This window comes from Micropterus salmoides, unplaced genomic scaffold (assembly GCF_014851395.1).
Source record: "Micropterus salmoides isolate LMB-PRFRI ecotype aquatic unplaced genomic scaffold, ASM1485139v1 Ms_hic_scaffold_10, whole genome shotgun sequence".
Lineage (NCBI taxonomy): Eukaryota > Metazoa > Chordata > Actinopteri > Centrarchiformes > Centrarchidae > Micropterus > Micropterus salmoides.
In genome coordinates this window covers 32482571-32503159 of record NW_024040041.1, presented here as the reverse complement: position 1 = coordinate 32503159, position 20589 = coordinate 32482571, and the positions used below count along the sequence as shown (strand labels likewise).

Sequence of the window (20589 nt, the reverse complement as noted above, 5' to 3'; positions counted from 1 at the left end):
AACTAAGCTCTCTACACTTCATAACAGTTGTTCTTCTCCTGTGTATCTCTTCATCAGCCCCGGCCCCTGTACTGCAGGATAAATCTGAGTGTGCCTGTATTGGACAGGTTTTTTAGCCAGCAGGACACATGGACTGATTTCTGGTTGAGTAGGGAGGCCCTGGGAGTGCTACTGGGCCTCCTAAACCAGGACGGGGACACGGATGGGGTGCCACGATTGAGACCCTGGTCTTTCTCTTCTGGCTGATAGGTGGGGCATCATACAGGGTGGTCTCCAGAGTGTTTGCAATGCCTAGATCCTCTGTCCACCGCATCGTCCACAGAGTCACTGAGGAGGTGGTGGCCATTCGCCACAAGGTCATCCACCTACCGAAGACCCAGGATGAGTTACAACCGATATCCTGTGGGTTTGCAGGGCTGGCAAGACACAGAGCCTTTTTTACAGCAGCTGGAGCAATCGACGGCTGCCATGTCCGCATCAAGCCACCGAGCGGCCCTGATGGTCAGTGCTACAGGAACAGGAAACTGTTCCACATTACAGTTAACTTGTTTAATTACTCCACATATTAATCTTAAGGTGTCTTTAAATCAAAACAATAGAAACTAAATGTTAAACAAAGAAAATTTGTTAAATTTAATGACTTTTAAAATAGAAAATAATAACAATTGTAATTTTAATCATTAATTCAACAATAAATACAAAACAAAGAAATAGAGTCATTAACTGGTCAATCTAATGATCTTTTATTGGATCTTTGAGTTTATAGCATGATTTAAAGTCAGTATTGAGTTTGATTAAAAGCTTATGGGTGAGTTTATTAACTGATTATAATTAAACACTGAAAAGCTCTGATTGACTCCAGGCTCCATAAAATCAAAAAAGTTTAAAGTTTCACTGAAGTGAAAATTCTGCAGCTGAGCTCAAATTATTTCACATGTTTCCAGCACAATTATTAGAACATGAACGACTGGACATCGATTAGTTTATCAATAGAAAATTAATCGATAACTGAACATAGTTATCGATAGATCCAGCTTCTAAGATGTAAGGATTTAAATGACGAACTGAACATCTTTGGGTTTTACGCTCCTGGTCCAAATGTTTTTTGAGTACATCAGGTTGTGTGAAGTTATAAAATGACTGAAAAAATAAATCAATTATTGAGAAAATACAAAACCAAGCTTTAACATTATATAAACTTCTATATTCTTTTGTGCAAAACATCCAGTAAGTTGTAGACAGAACAGGGAAAGAGACAGAATGATGAATCAATCACTGGAGAAAATAATCAGCAGATTAATCGGTAATGAAAACATTTGCTTGTTGTAGCCCTTGTTTTTTAAATCAGGTGTCATTACACCAGTTTCTCTTCTCCTCTATCGACTCTTTTCTGTAAAAACTCCTTCAGCACAAGAAGCCGAGCTGGAAACAGGTGGAAATATTTGACTCCAGGAGCAGATTTTGTTGCTTGTCGTAAAATAAAATAATCTCAAAAGGCAAAAAAATATGAGACAGAGATTTGGACACCATCCTGGTGCATTAAATTTTCTATGAAAGGAGAAAGAGGGAGAAGAGAACCGGCTCGATGGACAGCAGCAGAGGAAGCGAGAGGGAAACCAGGTGAACGGTTCCAGAGAAGACGAAGCGCGGCTGGTCGGTAGTGATATGGCTGTTGATCCAGGAGTGATACTGGGACACTCGGGCGTAGACTCCTGGGAAATTAGGTTGAGCGCAGAGTTCTCCAAAACTCACTACTCCAGCCTGGACCCAGGTCGAGCTGGTTTTAGTCACCAACGGTCCTCCTGAATCCCCCTGCAGACGTCAGACAGGTTGGTTATAGTACTTTATTTTATGGGAATAACAAACTGATGCAGATGCAGGATAAACTCTTCTGGAACCAGCAACAGATCTATTGATTAGTGCAACTTCAAACGTGTTTTGCAGACAGACTCACCTGGCAGGAGTCCTTTCCTCCCTGGGCCACTCCGGCACAGATCATGTTGCTTGTGATTTTTCCGCCGTAGGCAGTGTAACATTCATCGTTGGACACGATGGGTACACTCACCTCCTGCAGATTCTGGGGGTAAGGAAGGGAAACTGAAAAAGAAAAGGAGATATTAATGTTGAGTCTGCCTGGATTGTCTCACAGCCTGATCTTGTTGTGGTCCAGCAGTCCTTCCCTCTTGTCCCCTGTGTTAAGGTTTGTCAAGCTAAGACACAGGGAACTGGGATTTGGGCCCAGACACATAAAATACAGGTGCTGATCATATAATTAGAATATCATCAAAAAGTTGATTTATTTCAGTAATTCCATTCAAAAAGTGAAATTTGGATATTATATTAATTCATTACACACAGACTGATATATTTCAAATGTTTATTTCCATTTCATTGTGATGATTAAAAGTGACAACTAATAAAAATCCCAAATTCAGTATCTCCGAAAATTAGAATATTACTTAGACCAATACAAAAAAAGGATTTTTAGAAATGTTGGCCAACTGAAAAGTATGAACATGAAAAGTATGAGCATGTACAGCACTCAATACTTAGTTGGGGCTCCTTTTGTCTGAATTACTGCAGCAATGCGGCGTGGCATGGAGTCGATCAGTCTGTGGCACTGCTCAGGTGTTATGAGAGCCCAGGTTGCTCTGATAGTGGCCTTCAGCTCTTCTGCATTGTTGGGTCTGGCGTATCGCATCTTCCTCTTCACAATACCTCATAGATTTCTATAGGGTTAAGGTCAGGCCAGTTTGCTGGCCAATTAAGGGGATACCATGGTCCTTAAAACAGGTACTGGTAGCTTTGGCACTGTGTGCAGGTGCCAAGTCCTGTTGGAAAATGATCTCTGCATCTCCATAAAGTTGGTCAGCAGCAGGAAGCGTGAAGTGCTCTAAAACTTCCTGGTAGACCGCTGCGTTGACCTTGGACCTCAGAAAACACAGTGGACCAACACCAGCAGATGACATGGCACCCCAAACCATCACTGACTGTGGAAACTTTACACTGGACTTCAAGCAACGTGGATTCTGTGCCTCTCCTCTCTTCCTCCAGACTCTGGGACCTTGATTTCCAAAGGAAATGCAAAATTTACTTTCATCAGAGAACATAACTTTGGACCACTCAGCAGCAGTCCAGTCCTTTTTGTCTTTAGCCCAGGTGAGACGCTTCTGACGCTGTGTCTTGTTCAAGAGTGGCTTGACACAAGGAATGCGACAGCTGAAACCCATGTCTTTCTTGAAGCACTGACTCCAGCTGCAGTCCACTCTTTGTGAATCTCCCCCACATTTTTGAATGGGTTTTGTTTCACAATCCTCTCCAGGGTGTGGCTATCCCTATTACTTGTACACTTTTCTACCACATCTTTTCCTCCCCTTCGCCTCTCTATTAATGTGCTTGGACACAGAGCTCTGTGAACAGCCAGCCTCTTTAGCAATGACCTTTTGTGTCTTGCCCTCCTTGTGCAAGGTGTCAATGGTCGTCTTCTGGACAGCTGTCAAGTCAGCAGTCTTCTCCATGATTGTGTAGCCTACAGAACTAGACTGAGAGACCATTTAAAGGCCTTTGCAGGTGTAATTAATCAGCTGGTTAGAGTGTGGCACCAGGTGTCTTCAATATTGAACCTTTTCACAATATTCTAATTTCCTGAGATACTGATTTTGGGGTTTTCATTAGTTGTCAGTTATAATCATCAAAATTAAAAGGAATGAACACTTGAAATATATCAGTCTGTATGGAATGAATGTATACATTATACAAGTTTCACTTTTTGAATGAAATTACGGAAATAAATCAACTTTTTGATGATATTCTAATTATATGACCAGCACCTGTACAGTTAGTGTCACCAGATTCAAAACATAAACAGGAAGTAAAGATTTAACATAATAAAACTGCACAAATCATCAGTACAAAAGAACAAAATATTGATCCATCCATTTTCTGCCTCTGATCTACAGCAGGGTCTCTGTGTCAGCGGGCCAATCAAGTTCCAGACGGCCATGATCCATTACTGAAGTAAAAGTCCTGCATACAACATTTTACTTAAGTGAAAGCACACAAGTATAGTGACAAAGTATCGAAAATGATTGTGCATTTTTTTAGGTTTACATGGACTTTTAATGACGTCATCTTGTCTACATGTGGTGTCATTGCGGTGTTGTTGTTTGCAAAACACACCAATACAAACTGAATTAATCATTAATCATTCATTATTAACAAAACATTAAAAAAATTATTGTAATACACTGCTAAAAAAAATAATAGGGAACACTTAAACAACACAATGTAACTCCAAGTCAGTCACACTCCTGTGAACTGTCCACTTAGGAAGCAACACTGATTGATAATTAATTTCACATGCTGTTGTGCAAATGGAATAGACAACAGCTGGAAATTATAGGCAATTAGCAAGACACCCCCAATAAAGGAGTGGTTCTGCAGGTGGTGACCACAGACCACTTCTCAGTTCCTATGCTTCCTAGCTGATGTTCTGGTCACTTTTGAATGCTGGCGGTGCTTTCACTCTAGTGGTAGCATGAGACGGAGTCTCAGGTAGTGCAGCTCATCCAGGATGGCACATCAGTGCGAGATGTGGCAAGAAAGTTTGCTGTGTCTGTCAGCGTAGTGTCCAGAGCACGGAGGCGCTACCAGGAGACAGGCCAGTACATCAGGAGACGTGGAGGAGGCCGTAGGAGGGCAACAACCCAGCAGCAGGACCACTACCTCCACCTTTGTGCAAGGAGGAGCAGGAGGAGCACTGCCAGAGCCCTGCAAAATGACCTCCAGCAGGCCACAAATGTGCATGTGTCTGCTCAAACGGTCAGAAACAGACTCCATGAGGGTGGTATGAGGGCCCGACGTCCACAGGTGGGGGTTGTGCTTACAGCCCAACACGTGCAGGACGTCTGGCATTTGCCAGAGAACACCAAGATTGGCAAATTCACCTCTGGAGCCCTGTGCTCTTCACAGATGAAAGCAGGTTCACACTGAGCACATGTGACAGACGTGACAGAGTCTGGAGACGCCGTGGAGAACGTTCTGCTGCCTGCAACATCCTCCAGCATGACCGGTTTGGCGGTGGGTCAGTAATGGTGTGGGGTGGCATTTCTTTGGGGGGCCGCACAGTCCTCCATGCGCTCGCCAGAGGTAGCCTGACTGCCATTAGGTACCGAGATGAGATCCTCAGACCCCTTGTGAGACCACATGCTGGTGCGGTTGGCCCTGGGTTCATCCTAATGCAAGACAATACTAGACCTCATGTGGCTGGAGTGTGTCAGCAGTTCCTGCAAGAGGAAGACATTGATGCTATGGATGGTTCCCCAGACCTGAATCCAATTAAGCGCATCGGGGATAACATGTCTCGCTCCATCCACCAACGCCACGTTGCACCACAGACTGTCCAGGAGTTGGCGGATGCTTTAGTCCAGGTCTGGGAGGAGATCCCTCAGGAGACCATCCGCCACCTCATCAGGAGCACGCCCAGGCGTTGTAGGGAGGTCATACAGGCACGTGGAGGCCACACACACTACTGAGCCTCATTTTGACTTGTTTTAAGGACATTACATCAAAGTTGGCTCGGCCTGTAGTGTGGTTTTCCACTTTGATTTTGAGTGTTACTCCAAATCCAGACCTCCATGGGTTGATAGATTTGATTTCCATTGATAATGTTTGTGTATGTATGTAAAGAAAGGAGTATTTAATGAGATTATTTCATTCATTCAGATCTACGATGTGTTATTTTAGTGTTCCCTTTATTTTGTTGAGCAGTGTATATTTATTGCATGTTAACGCACTTTTATTATTATTATTTTGAAAGTCCGTTGCTCACTGGCTCTGAATACACGTAGGCCTACAGTCAAACCATGGGTGACAGGAGAGGTGGGATGCTGATCAGCCTGCAAATAACCCACCCAAACAAGCAGCGGAGAGGCTTCGTCAGGTTCTCTCAGGTGAACAGAAAGGGAGACAGCTTTAATTTAAATTAAAATAATAATAAAATACATACATAACTTTACCTGATAGGCCTGCATTTAGTTTTGCGGGGATGCTCTGCCATGTGAATTCCCTCCTGTTGATGTCCTGATAACTATTTAGATTCTGGAAACTCCCAAACAGCGAGGATCAGTCTCTCTTCCAATGATTTGAGCTGCGCGTCGCGCACAAAAAATTCAAGACAATTCAACTTCGGCAGCACGCGGGGGTGTGCGTGAGGCGAGCACGACCGCTTGTCACTACACCTTGTGCTCGACCACTTCACCTCACTGTAAAAGGGACACTTGCTACTGAACATAGACTGTTTCTGCTGCTCCCTGATAAAGAAAAATGTTTCTGCTGATACCTGTTCAGAAAACTGGACTCTGGACTGTTTTAACCAGCTAGATAAAAGGTAATGCCCTGGCAGTGACAAATAGCTTTGTTTTTATATTTGATTTTATAACATTAATGTTTAACTTGAGAGCTACAAGAAATATTTTATTGCTACTGTGTAAAGGGAATACTGCTGGTAAAAAGCAACTTATTTGTTTAAAGTGTTTGCAAACTTCATGTTATTGCACTTTTGTGTATATAGCAGTACATTTAAATTAAAATTGCTACTACACTACTTTAGAATTCATTATTCAATTTTGCGCATAACAATGCGATTAATCACGATTCATCAGTTAGTTTTCGGGATGTGCAGTGTGGGTGCGGGGCAGGGCTGTGCTCCGGTTTGTTCTGGGCTTGTGCCTGGAGTTCTCGGCCCTTGACGGGTGGGTGGATTGGTGGTGGCATGCAGCTGAGCTGGTTGATTTTGCTTCGTTGCTGGTTTGGCTGGTGTTGTACGGCGGCCGGGGGGCGTGCTGGGCATGGGGGATGTCGGCTGGCATGATGTTGGCGGGTGCACGGGGACCTGTGCGGCACGTTTGCTGCCGTGCTGGGACTTGCTGCTGGTGTTTCTCTCCGCTGGCTTTCGCTGTCGTGTTGTTCCGTTTGCTCTCTCTCGTTTGCCCGACCTCGCACGCGGGATTAGCAGGGGGCTGCTGGGCATTGGGTGTCGCCGTGCTTGCGCAGTGTGCGCGTTGGGCTCGTCACTTGTGCATTGGCGTTGATGATTGTGTGGCATTTTTGGTTGTTCGTTGTGCGGCGGTGGGGTGCTGGGTGGGGGGGGGGGACACTGGTCTATGTTGTGTGCGCGCCGCATTCGGTCCGGGCGCTGCTCTTCCGTGGGTTGCGCTTCTTGCATTCCGTCGGCATTACGTTGTCAACTGGCATTTAGATGGCGTTTTTTTTATTTATTTATTTTTTGGGGCGTCTGTTGGTTGGGTCGGGGTCTTCCGTGTTTGCATCGCGGTGCATCTGGGAGTCTTTGTTTTTTGATAGACTTATTTTTTTCTTTCTCCCACCCCTATTGGCAACTGGGGTTCTTGCCTGCCTGTTGCTGGGGTAGGTGTGGCACAGTCGTGGCGTCCCACTCTCACTAACAACTACATTCTTTAACAGGTTTATGCGCACACACACATGTACACACACACATACAGACACATTCACCCACACGCACACAGACACAATCAGTCTCACACATAGACACAAACAAATTTAGGTTGTCCTTGGTAGAACTATTCCTGATGCCTTTCTTTCAGTTACTTATTTAAATTAATTGTTATTATTCCAGCTCTCGTGGCTGTGCTGTGTTGCTTATTTAGTTGTTTGTTTTTGTTTGTGTTTGTTTATTGTTGTTTTTCTCCTCCCCAAGCCCCCCTCCCCGTTCTCTTGCAGGTTTTGTTGCTTTCTGCAATTGGTGTTTCCCACAGCTTTTCCCTGTTGTCCCCACCTTCCATCCCCCTTCACTTACAGGTGTTGTCCTTTCTCTGTGCCGTCTGTTTGTGCCCCCCCCATTCCCATGTCTGCCCCCCTGTCCGGCCCGGTGACAAATCAATACATAATTAAATAAATAATAAAACAGACAAAGGAGTATATTAATCTCTCTATATTAAACTCTCTTGTTAAAGTAAAATCTGTCTGGCACAATATGGTCATTATACTCTATACCAGGCTGCTGGGCAGGACAGGTTTAAAAAAAATCACACTTCACGAATCACAATTCATTGCAAGAAAATTATGCGATTATTCACGATTGAAAATTATAATCGTTGCCCAGCGCTAATTTTAATCCTCACCTCCATACTGTATGTCTCCCCATCCGGTGACCCAGCAGGTTGTCCCGGCGTTAAAGACGCTGCCGGCCGCCGCCAGACACACGGGTCTGATGTAGTCGGTGAAGTTAACAGGTGAGGACAGCTTCAGCAAGGCTATGTCGTTATCGTTCGGGATTTTATTATAGTTGGGATGCTTGATGATCTGGGACACAGTCCGGGACATCGCATTTGTATTCGGCAAGTCTAGGGTGTCACCACCGAGGTGAACGGTGAGACCAAGTGGGGCGCTGAGAAGCAGAAAAGACAACATGTTTAAATATGTGACAGATACTGGTGCTGTCCGTGTGTGAATTTTAGAATAAACTACATTAAATAAATCATGGTTCATTTCTCCAGTCAGTTCCCTTGACCAATGAACTGGCCTGGATCTGAACCTTTTGTCTTAATCTGTATGTATAGTAACATCAGTGCCAGTTTCTTCACTTGTCTTTTTGTGCTTTTATTATGCTTATGGTTTGGAGTTCATGCTCAAAACTTGCTGCAAAAAGTCATTTCTCTTGTGGAGCAATATGTATCATGTATGTACGTATTTCATGTATTTATTACAACTTTAATGGTGTCTGATTATTGCTAACAGCATAAAGAAAAACATGCAGTGTGGTTTTGATGTGGGTTACTGAGGCACCCTCATTGCATTCTCTGTTGCTAAGCTTGCACGTGTGAAGTCATGTGACAGGATCGAAGCTCACCTGGAGACACAGTGAGCAGCAGTCAGGACCCACTGTTTGTTGATCAGGGAGCCTCCACAGAAATGATCTCCGTTGGTCTGCAGACTGACCTGCCAGGGCCACGACCCGGGAGAAGCATTCGCCCCTCCTACAATCCTCTCACACGACCCTGGTGAGGTGATCCCCTCACCTGGAGGGACACAGTTAAAATTCATGTATATTCATGTTTTTGGGTCTGGTTTGTTCACAGTATTGTTTCTCTCTGGGTGCCATCATCTGTGTGGATTTGTTTAATCCAGCATGAGCTCGGCTCTAAAGATGATCCTGTCAGTCTGTCTGTCCAGCTCTTTGGTCTGGATGAATCAACAACTATCGGATAGATTGTGTTGAAATGTGTTTCAGCCCTTCATGTTCTCCACAGGATGAACTGTAATAACTTCTGACATCAACACTTTGGTTGCAAAACTACATGCAGGCCTATCAGGTAAAGTTATGTATAATTTTTATTTAAGTTAAAAGGCTACAGCTGCGTAGTGCACTGAAGCCCTTGCCATCGTTACTATCCATAGAGCGCCTGCGGAGCACTGTCTCCCTTTCTGTTCACCTGAGAGAACCTGCTGAAGTTAACATGCAATAAAGAAATTGCGGGCGTTAATTAATTAATGCGTTAAAGCGATAACACGTTAACGTGCCCAGCCCTAATCATAAGACATTCATGTCATATTTTGGATAGAGGGGTCATGTCTCTAGTAAACAGGAAGTAGCAGGAGGATAACAGGGGAGATAACGGGAAGGCAGGGTCCTGTAATAATCTTTGTTCAGACAATAAAGCAAGCAGACATTGCATGTGGTGATTAAATTCAGGATGCAAGTCTAATTCAGTACAGGTACACAACGATTCCCCAGCTTCAGCTGTACGATGATGTTTACTGCTAATTAGCTAATGTTAGTATGCTAACAAGCTAAACTAAGATGGTGAACGTGCTAAACATCATCATGTTAGCATTGTTATTGTGGGTGTACTGACGTTAGCATTTACAACCCCAATTTCAATGAAGTTGGGACGTTGTGTAAAGCGTAAATAAAACCAGAATACATTCATTTGCAAATCCTTTTCAACCTATATTCAATTTAATACACTACAAAGAAAATATATTTAACAACAATAACAACGTTCCTCAAAGTACAATTGCAAGGAATTTTGGGATTTCATCATGTACAGTCCATAATATCATTAAAAGATTCAGAGAATCTGGAGAAATCCTCCAGCTGAACTCAGAGTAAACAGTGATCCCTGTCATTGAGCACACGGAAAAGCAAATTCTGCCACAGTTTCAATGAATCTTGGCATTTGGTTGTGCAATTGTGTTTTTATCGTCATAAAAATACATCTATCTTAACTTTTAAGGACACTGACACCATGTTACACACCGTCATCTCATCACGCCTGCATTACTGCAACAGTTTTACCTGCTTGACCCAAAAATCTATTGATCAACTCCAGACTGTCCGGAGCCAGAACCAAGAAATGTGTTCACATCGCTCCTGTTTTAGCTTCATTAAACTAGCTCCCACAATGTAGAGGTCTGTTGTCGGTTTAAGAGACTGAAAACTAAAGGGGGCCCAGTGTTTGCAGTCAGGGCCCAGAGGCTCTGGAACAACCCGAGGAAATCAGGTCGGCTGAGCCAGTGAACTCTTATAATTTCCTTCTTAAAACATACTTCTATCCTTTTACTGATTTTACATGACTTTATTTTTATTTTCTTTACACTGCATTTGAATTATTTTCTCATTTTAATTCCTCAAAATAACTTCTTATACATCTTTTTAAACATATTTAAACCTGATGTTTTTTTATGACCTGTGTGTTTTATTTTCTGATCTTGTGAAAGTTAATTTGGACATGGATTTTGAAAAGTGCTCAATAAATATAGATTAAAATAAGAAGAAGCTTGTTAACATGTTAGCATGCTGCTGGAAGCACAGCAGGAGCTGATGTAAAATTCAAAGTTACTAGGACTCATCCTGAGGGGAACATGAACGTCTGAACCACACTTCACAATTTAACCAACTTCTGTGGAGAGACAGTATTCGACTCTAATGGAGCTTCAAAAGTGCAACTAAAAGCTGCTTTTCAGACCTGGACTGGATTAATGATGAGGGTTTAAAGTCTGTTTTTAACTCAAGGAAACAGAAATCCAATGAACAGAATGAAAGAAAGAATGAGGATAGAACTCACCAGCTGACTGCGCATTGCTTCCTGTAGGCGAGACACAAATAACAGTACATTTAGTCACAGGAAACTTTATTTGATTGTGCAGTGATTATAATCTTCAGATTATCTTTAAATGTGTTTATTTAATTGTCCCTTCTATTTAAAACAGCATCTGATTCCATGTAGATCTTCATATCCACTCAGACACATGCAATACCCATTTTTTCTGTGTACCCAGAACTTATAAAGAAGTTGGACGTAGATCGTTTTAATATAAAGGGCCATGGGACTGGAATAATCTTCCTCTTGCCTTGAGATCTATAACTTCTTGTCAGGGGTTGTGTGGTGAGGCAGGTTGGAGGACCCAAATGCAGGACACACGGCTGGCAGGGATAGTTCAAAGATTTATTAAACCAAATGCGAGCGCACTTACAAGCAGTGGCCGAGTCCAAAGGAGAATCCACAAGGGCAAGGGGAAAAACACAAATCCAAAATACAGGCAGAAATCCAAAAACAGACAGAGCTTCTTCACGCAACAAAACACTGCAATGACCAGACAAAGAATAAACAGAAACACCAGGTATACACACACACACACTCACACACACACTCACACACACAGGGACTAACAAGCAGGGCGGGAACAACACAGGTGACAGGGATCAAGGCAAACGAGGCAGGCAGAGAGACAGCAGGGAGAAACGTCTCGGGTTACGAACGAGACACTGCGTCGGTGACGACATTATGGGAACGCCTCTGGGCGTGGCAGGGCTGAAATCATGAATGAAAATACTCCAATCCTATTGGCGTTGCTAGAACAGTAGTGTGTGACGGCGTAACTGGAGGCGTATATAAGCCCTTACGGCCATAGGTGAAGGTAACCCACGCACCTGATAGGCCAGGGAAATAGTCTGAACAATCCAGTTGCTGATCGTGTGTTTAGAAGCGGGGAGCCCAGCCTTGGGGGACCTGAAACACACCAGCAACTGGTCTGCTTTCCTCCACCGGGAGGACCTCAGAGTGTAAATACTCAGTGCTCTGATCGGGCAGAGCAGATGAAGTCTCCCGTCCTCCACCGTCACATGAGGTGGGGGATGAAACGCCTGCAGCACCGTAGACCCTGCCAACCTGGACGGAACCTTAGGGACATAACCTGGACAGGAGTGCAGGTTGGCTCTGACCCCCCCCGGGGCAAACTCCAGGCAAAGAAACTGAAAGTGCCTGGAGATCCCCCACCCTCCTCAGAGAGGTGATAGCGAGGAGAAAAGCCCTCGGGGCTGGTGGCCGGTGTTATGCGTAGGTCTCTGGCGGCACCCTGAAGCGGAGGTCCACCACGGAAAACCTGCCGAAAACCCGTGGCGTGTGAGCCCGAGCGCCTCCGGACTGCGGCCCCTCTGACAGCGCATGCTCGGTGGAGGCTAGCGCGACCCGAACGTTGATACGGCGGGATAACAGCGCCTGTTGCCACGAGGGAGGGGACCTCGGTCGCCTTCTCTCGGGAGGGGCTCGGCAAGACTGAAGAAAAGTCCTCGTATCCGTTGTCTCGGGGGGCTGTGGGCGAGAGCGCCGCCTCAAGTCCCGGGTGCGCTGAGGGGGACCTCGAGCAGCGACACTCTGCCTCTGGCTCTGGCGGTAGGAGCTGGACAACGGCTGGGACCGTCTCTCTGCAGTCGCCGCCATCTTGGACCCAGACCGGCGCAGGAGATACTGCTGGAAAGCCTCACCTTGCGTCCTGGCATGCTGGAACCTGCCAGAGGTCGCGACCGGTGCATCGAGCAGGAAGGTCTTCTCCCTCTCCTGGTTGCCCGATAGATTGAGCCACAGTTGCCGCTAAACAAAACCGCCATTGTGTGCAGGCTCGCACCAGCCCTTGTCCACCAGAGCAGATGTCACGCGACATGGCTTGGTAGGCAGCGCCGGCTCTTTAAGGGACGACGCATGGCCGGGCGAGAGATAGCTGGCCAAAGCATCCTCAACCCGGGGTATCGTCCCATAACCAGAGCCCTTGACCCCCGCGACGTCACTATAAACCCGGAGCAGGGGAGTAGTAAAACGTGCTGAGAAGGGCTTACCCCAGGATTTGCACAACTCGTCATGCAAATCTGGGAAAAAGGGCAGAGACCGGCGTGGAGGCGGCGCGCAGCGCTGTAGGAAGTGCTAATCCAGCTTACTGGCAGCCTGTGTGTCTGGCATGGGCTGCGGCCAATCAAGCTGGAGCTTGCCCACTGCTCGTGTCACCACCTCCAAGAGCTCGTCATAGATCGCCACTGACTGATGACGTTGCTCCGGTACCCGGAAGTCTTCCTCCTCCAAAATGCTGATCACATCCAGCTCCTCAGAGCCGGACAGCTGCAGCCTCTCCGGGCTCACACCCCGAGCGGGAGAAGCCGAAAAACGGGCTCCCGAACGGGGAAGAGGGGAGTCGGAGCCAGCAGACGAGGAACGGGAAAAAGCCTCAGCAGTCCCGATGCCGTCGGAAATGTCGCGCTGGGAGCCCCATGAACGAAGCCGCCGCACCACCTCAGCGACCGCCGGGCCCGAGCCACGGGGAGAGCAGATCCGGCCGTCTCCGGAGAAAAGAGCCACACGGGACCTCAGCACCCTCAGGGGCAGGTCCTCGCAATGGTCGCAAGCAGCCCCCTCGAGAGCTGCCTGGGCATGCGGCATCCCCAGACAGGAAACACACAGGACATGAGTGTCCCCAGCCGTGATGTAGCGCAGGCATGGAAAAACACACTGCCTGAATTGCTCACCAGCCATCTCTTCTGTTTCTCCTTCCAGGTAATCTTTCCGTACTGTGGTAGCTTTCTTCTGCATAGTCTCAAACATGCCAGAGTGCCTGCTGAATAGAAAAAAGCTAATGTGTCCGGTGTGCCGGCGTGCTTATATACGCCTCCAGTTACGCCGTCACACGCTACCGTTCTAGCAACGCCAATAGGATTGGAGTAGGTTCATTCATGATTTCGGCCCTGCCACGCCCAGAGGCGTTCCCATAGTGTCGTCACCGACGCAGTTCGAGTTATCTCGAAGGGGAACAGAGAGACTAGCAGGCAGGCAGACAGATTAGTGAGGGGGGGAAAGACAAAACACAAGTTACTCAACACTAAGTAGTATAAATAAACTAATACAAGCAGACAGATCACAAATAAACCAACAAGGAACACAGACAGAAGCTGAGATTAAAGAGAACACGCAGCAGGCAAGGGCAACATCACGCAGAGGTACACAGACCAAAAGCAAACACAAAGACATGAACTGACACACAGAACCAGGAGCTAAGATGCAGAGCAACCAAGAACACGAGACCAGGAACCGAACCTCAAAACAGGAAACATGACAACTGACTAACAGAATGGAGTAGGGAACAGAGACAGAACCGACTGGGAACAGGATAACAATAACCATGGAACAGAACAGAACAGCAAGTAAGGGAAATAGCCAAACACAACAGACTATATAACAGATACTGGACAAAGGACAACAGATAGAACTGAACCCAAAACTCAACAACTCGAAGACAGATACTGAACAGATCAAAATAACAAACACTGAAGTACACGGACCAGGAGTAAATACTAAGACATTAACACCGGACTGGGAACTAAGCCATTGAACCAAAACACAGACTACATAACAGATACCTAAGATGTCTATGAAGATTCTCAGTCGTCCAGGTCATAGTTATCCAACGAAGGTTAAAATCAAGGGCAACTGGACTTGGTTGAAGATACTGGAAGACGTTTCGTCCCTCATCCAAAGGACTTCTTCAGTTCTTACTGACTGGCAGGGAAACTCAGCTATTTAACCTCAGTGGGGTCGTTGGCCCGGGTCATAGGACCGCTGGTTCATTAGTGTTCCTGGTTGCTGTGACGACAGTCGTTACAGTCGTACTGTACAACGGTGGATTCTACAGACAGAAGCATGGCTGTGCCATGGGCTCACCGGTATCACCGATTCGTTGCAAACATCTACATGGAAGAAGTGGAGAATAAAGCCCTCAACTCCTTCAGAGGAATAGCACCGAGCCACTGGTACAGATATATGGACGACACCTGGGTCAAAATTAAAAGCCAGGAAGTGCAGGCTTTCACAGAACACATCAACTCTGTGGACAGTAACATCAAGTTCACACGAGATGACAAGATGTTCACAACAACAGTTTGGCCTTCCTGGACTGCGCTGTACACATTGAAGAGGACAGGAGCCTGCAGATTGGTTTTTACAGAAAACCCACACACACAGACCAATACCTACTGTTCGATTCCCACCACCCACTGGAGCACAAGCTAGGGGTCATGAGAACACTGCACCACAGAGCGGAAAACATACCAACAAGCGCCCAAGCCAGAGAGAAGGAACAGAACCACCTGAAGGGGGCACTTACAGCCTGTGGATACCCTAAATGGACCTTTGTGAAGACAGCCACAAGATCCAAGAAGAACAAAACTACAGGGGAGGAGGAAAAGAAGGTCAAACGCAACAACATTGTGATTCCATACGTGTCTGGAGTATAAGAGAAACTCAGGAGGATTTTCAACACACATAACATCCTTGTGTTTTTTAAACCCAAGAACACACTAAGACAGATGCTGGTACGCCCCAAAGACCGCACACCCAAACACAAGAAAAGCAATCTAGTGTATGCGGTCCAATGCAGTGAGGAATGCACAGACCTGTATATTGGGGAGACTAAACAACCACTACACAAATGCATGGCTCAACACAGAAGGGCCGACTCCTCAGGTCAAGACTCTGCAGTCTACTTACATCTGAAGGACAGAGGACACTCGTTTGAGGACCACCAGGTGCACATTTTAGACAGAGAAGATGGATGGTTTGAAAGAGGTGTCAAGGAAGCCATCTACGCCAGGGTCGAGAAGCCGTCATTGAACAGGGGAGGGGGTCTACGCCACCACTTATCCCCCACTTACAATGCTGTCCTTTCATCACTTCCCAGGAAACTCAACAAACGTAACCTATTGGCCTCAGGTGAAGATACCAACGATGGTCGTTCAGTCTTGGCCACAGGTAGTCTTAACGACTGTAACGACTGTTGTTACAGCAACCAGGAACACTAACGAACCAGCGCTATCGATGAACCAGCGGTATAGATGAACCAGCGGTATCGATGACCCTGGCCAACGACCCTGGCCAACGACCCCACTGAGGTTAAATAGCTGAGTTTCCCTGCCAGTCAGTCAGAACTGAAGAAGTCCTTTGGATGAGGGACAAAACGTCTTCCAGTATCTTCACCCAAATCCAGTTGCCCTTGATTTTAACCTTCGTTGGATAACAGACACCTAACTGATAAATGAATAAACTCAGAACTAAGCGGAACAGATGACAGGACTAACATGCATATACAAAACCAAACCCTCAGAATCAAAACCCCAAAAACACAGCACACAGGACAGGACCGTGACACTTCTTTTCACTTTTTCACATCATCCCTATTTCTATACCTTAAAACAACTTGTTTATGCTTTTAACTTTTAAGGTAACTTCAATCTTCTGTTCATTTGTTTATCTGTTAAAATTTCATACTTTCTCATTTATTTATTTACTATTTTCTCTGTAATCTATTTAAATTTATAAATTTACTAGTGATGTTATTATTACAACTTGTATTATTCAACTTTGAATAAAAAACGTAGGTTAGTGGGAGGGGTTGGTGTGAGTTGGTGAGCGAGTTTGTATGAATGAGTTTTGTAAGTGTATCTGTAATGTATGTTATGTAATGTTTCTGCTTATGATTTGTCTTTTGTATTCTGTATTTGTGTTTATAAGACCGTCTTTAATAAATTCAAATTCATCTAAGAATCTAAGATGGTTTTCTTCTTTGCATTTTGCAAGTGTCTGAACTGGCTGTGAGTAGATAATTACACAGAAATATACTTTGATGCGACACCAGCGTGTGTGTACACTCTGCCACTGAGCCACTGTATTGCTGCACACAAGCAGACTGCTGCGTTTCACACGGGCGCTGAAGGCTTTGTGTGAAATACTGATGCTTTGTCACCAGCTGTGGTAAAAGGTTTTACTTTCGGTTCCGGTTACCTCCTTGTCTCATCCTAACATACAGTCCCAAATAGATCTGTCAGTCGTTCTGAAGGGGGTGCTACCATCTCAGCAGAGCAAAAATGTAATGCACAGCAAAGAATAGGGCAGGTAGATTTTTAAAACATATTATGAATTCTCATACAGTCTCGTAATATTACGAGACTTTTGTTCTTGACACGTCAGAGAACACAGATCTGTGGGAGATATAGCTTTTTAGCATTATGAATGTGCAGAAAGTTTTTAACATGAGCAGAAAACCTACTGAAACACAGGAGCTATTAAAGTCCAGGAATTTATAAAGTAATTGCCGTGAATAGTTCCACATGCACATTTAAAGAGGTTACTTCCCCAAACAGAAGACACAAGACAATAGGAGGGAAGACTATTGTGAAGCCTTATTCTACTGCATTATATTCTGTTAATTTTTTTATTTGCAATTGTCACCTGCTGCCTGAATTTTGGGTTGCCCTTTACGTAGCCTAAATAAAACCATTTCCACCATAAATTGGTGCAGAAAATTTCACCAGAATGCAGGAAATGAAAGGTTTAATGCTCTTCTAGCTGTCACAAGAGACGCTAGCCTTAGCATCAGCTAACTAGCGAAATGACTAACAGACGCCTCAGAAATCATACTGAACAAACTTGGTTGGCTAATATGATAGTTCAGTGTTTAGTTCTCGCTAACGTTCGTCCGCCATCTTGATCTTCAGTTTTTGAAAGCTACCACGGCCGCTGTCGCGCTGGTTTATGGGTAATAGGCAGCAGTTACGGGGGCAGTAATCAATGTTACATTTTTCAGAGAGCCATCAAGTAAAGCGTCTCAAAGCGTACTTGCTCATGATAAACAGCATTATTAGTGTTTGTTTGATTAAAGTGAAAGACGTTTTCTTAGTCAGCTAGCAATAAAGATAAGTAAGTTGAAAGCAGTGAAGAAATGAGTAGCAGTCAGTCAGATGATTTAAGTGTAGAGCAGCACAAGGGATTAGTCAATGTTTTTTGATTAAATACTTATTGCCATTCCAATCAGAAATAGTTAGTAATTCATCCCTAGATATCACAACAAGAAACTCCAGTTGTTGATAATATTTCCTTCATGTTTGCTTTGGCACATTCAAAGTAAAGAGACAGAGGGAGAGTGAGGGATGCCGGCAGGGCAGTTAGAGCAGGTGACATACAGGTGAGGGAGAATGGGAGCAAACATTGAATGGTTAATATCAAATACTGACATCACAACAGTAATGTACAGAATCCTGTTGGCCTTCATATGTGTTTCAACATTCTTTGTAGTAAGTAGTTTACTGATAATATACTACTATACGTAGTAGATAATTACAGAGAAACGTAGATTTCTTTTCATTATTAGCACAAAATAGATCAGGTGATCAGCACTGACTCTCTTCTTAGAAAGTATTTCACAGCACTCACCTGCAACAGCTAAGATCATGAGCATGATGTCACAGCATAACAGTTTGACCTCCATGGTGCGATTCTTCTCTCTGTCTCTTGTAATCAACAGAGAAGTTAAACTGCCTGGAACAGAGAGGTGTGACTCTATTTGGTCTGGCTGGAAAATTGGTCAATTTCTAAAGCAAATCATTTCAGCAAGTTCATACAGATAACAAAGCCAGTGACCTGGACTCCAGGTATTCAAGACCAAAGAGTACGACATCGTTAAATGTGTAACACACCCAGATTTTATCCTGCTGGTCTGGGGATTGAACCGGCGACTTCCCGGTGTAGCGACAAGTGGCCCTCCGCCCGCAAGAAACCCCGCTCTCACGGGTCACCAACTTAGTGCATTATGAATTCAGATACCTCTTAGGCAACCTCTGATAACAAGCTAGTTTTAAATACTTGGTACTGGCCTAACCGTCAGCATTGAATGTCTAACTCCAGATTCACCAAGTTTCCCAGTCAACCCTTTAATTCCTCTCTCACTTTAGATTCCAGAGGGTAGAGCACTGAACACTAGGGGAGTGCATCTTCACTGGTCTCACGATTCAATTAGGATTAGCAGGTCAGATTCGATGCGATATCTCGATGCATCACGGTGCATCACCTCAAGGGTGGGAATTTCTAGGCACCTCATTGGTGCTACGATGTGATTGTAAAATGAACAGGATAAAGATGAATTTTTCTCACTGTGTGACTTCTTGGTATTTTTAAAGCACCAAGAAGTATTTTTAACATTGCATAGCATTATTACATTAATACAGTATTTTTACTGACCTCTGCTGCTGTTATTTTAATTTCTGATGCTTCTGTTATTAGTACAGAGTCAGATGTGTTGAACTACACACTTTACAATGCTCCAGCCAAACCATGTTCACTATACCCTACTATATCTGTTCCTGTTTTTGTCTCGTCTAGTGTTGTTACATGTTTGTTTTATTCCCAAAAATATATTTATTATTATTTTTGTAACTGTATTGTGATCTTGTATTGAGCACCGTGAGCCTTGAGAAACGGCATTTGGTTCATTTGTGTACTCGATATGTCTTGGCCAAAAAAGCAGTCTGAAGAGCAGATGTTAGTGCGCGCTAACTGCCTTCACTTTTCCAGTAGTTGGAAAACAGACAGACTTTAATAAACTGACACGCTGTAACCTACACTGTAAATTTACTGCCAGACTGAAACATAGCGCTCATGTTTTCCTCTGCTCCGCTCGCTTTTCCTCTGCTCAACTACTGCCGCCTGTCACGTAGCTGTCCTTTGAAGAATGAGGAGAGGACGCTACCGTGCTGCACAGTATGTGGGTGAAAATCATCAACGTTAGTATTGATTTTATTGATCATGTGAAAGTTTAGAAGCAGCAGTCATTCAATCAGCAGCTGTCTGTCTGTGCTGAACAGGGAGAACCACACGTCTCCGTTGTGTTCACACCACAGACAGTCTGTAGCTGCATTTCCACCTTTTACGTTCCGTCAACATAAAGTTATAAATTAACCTCTAGATAATCGATTATTCATAATCGTCTAAGTCCGCATCGTGATGCATCTAAAAATCTATTATTTTCCACACCCCTACTGAACACATTAACCTGGAATGAGCTCCTTAAAGGACCAGTGTGCCATGTTTATCTGTAATCAGGTGTGTTAATGTAGGCAGTGTGGATGTTAAAGTATGTAAACAACTTACCAGTCCAGAAGAGGGGAAGAAAAACAAAGACAAGTTGGAAAAGCCTTCTAGTTTCCCTTGGGGCGTTCACCCAAAGAGAAAGAGAGAAACGTAGTTATTTTCAAGAAAAAATGCTACAAAGTTCTTCACTAAATTCCCTTTAATATCCTAAGCTCTACCTGGATCGTCCTCTTCTGCCTCACCTGTGAGCGTCTGAACTAAGTATTCAAAAAGGAAAATTAATTAACAGGATAGCAATCTCTTATTTCTAACCAACATCAACTCACATCAACAACTACTACTACTTCTCCCCCTCAGCAACAGAAAGAAA

The 20589-nt window shown here is 44.6% G+C and overlaps 1 protein-coding gene across 1 annotated transcript; it reads right to left on the bottom strand.

The window, feature by feature from the left end:
• Positions 1-719: 719 nt before the first annotated feature.
• Positions 720-20589, bottom strand: LOC119896565 (tryptase-like). Its single transcript, XM_038710044.1, has 8 exons — positions 20438-20589; positions 20280-20335; positions 18567-18671; positions 11106-11126; positions 8888-9056; positions 8160-8425; positions 1955-2097; positions 720-1812 (listed from the first exon to the last, which is right to left on the bottom strand). Exons 3-8 carry the CDS (start codon positions 18619-18621, stop codon positions 1549-1551), a joined length of 918 nt encoding a protein of 305 aa, XP_038565972.1. The 5' UTR covers positions 18622-18671; positions 20280-20335; positions 20438-20589; the 3' UTR covers positions 720-1548.

Coding starts and splice junctions, on each gene's coding strand:
- LOC119896565 (XM_038710044.1), bottom strand. CDS start 18,621: ATGGAGGTCAAACTGTTATGCTGTGACATCATGCTCATGATCTTAGCT. Junction 8,426..8,887: donor GCTGCTCACTGTGTCTCCAG/GTGAGCTTCGAT, acceptor TCTGCTTCTCAG/CGCCCCACTTGGTCTCACCG. Junction 1,813..1,954: donor GAGGAAAGGACTCCTGCCAG/GTGAGTCTGTCT, acceptor TGACGTCTGCAG/GGGGATTCAGGAGGACCGTT.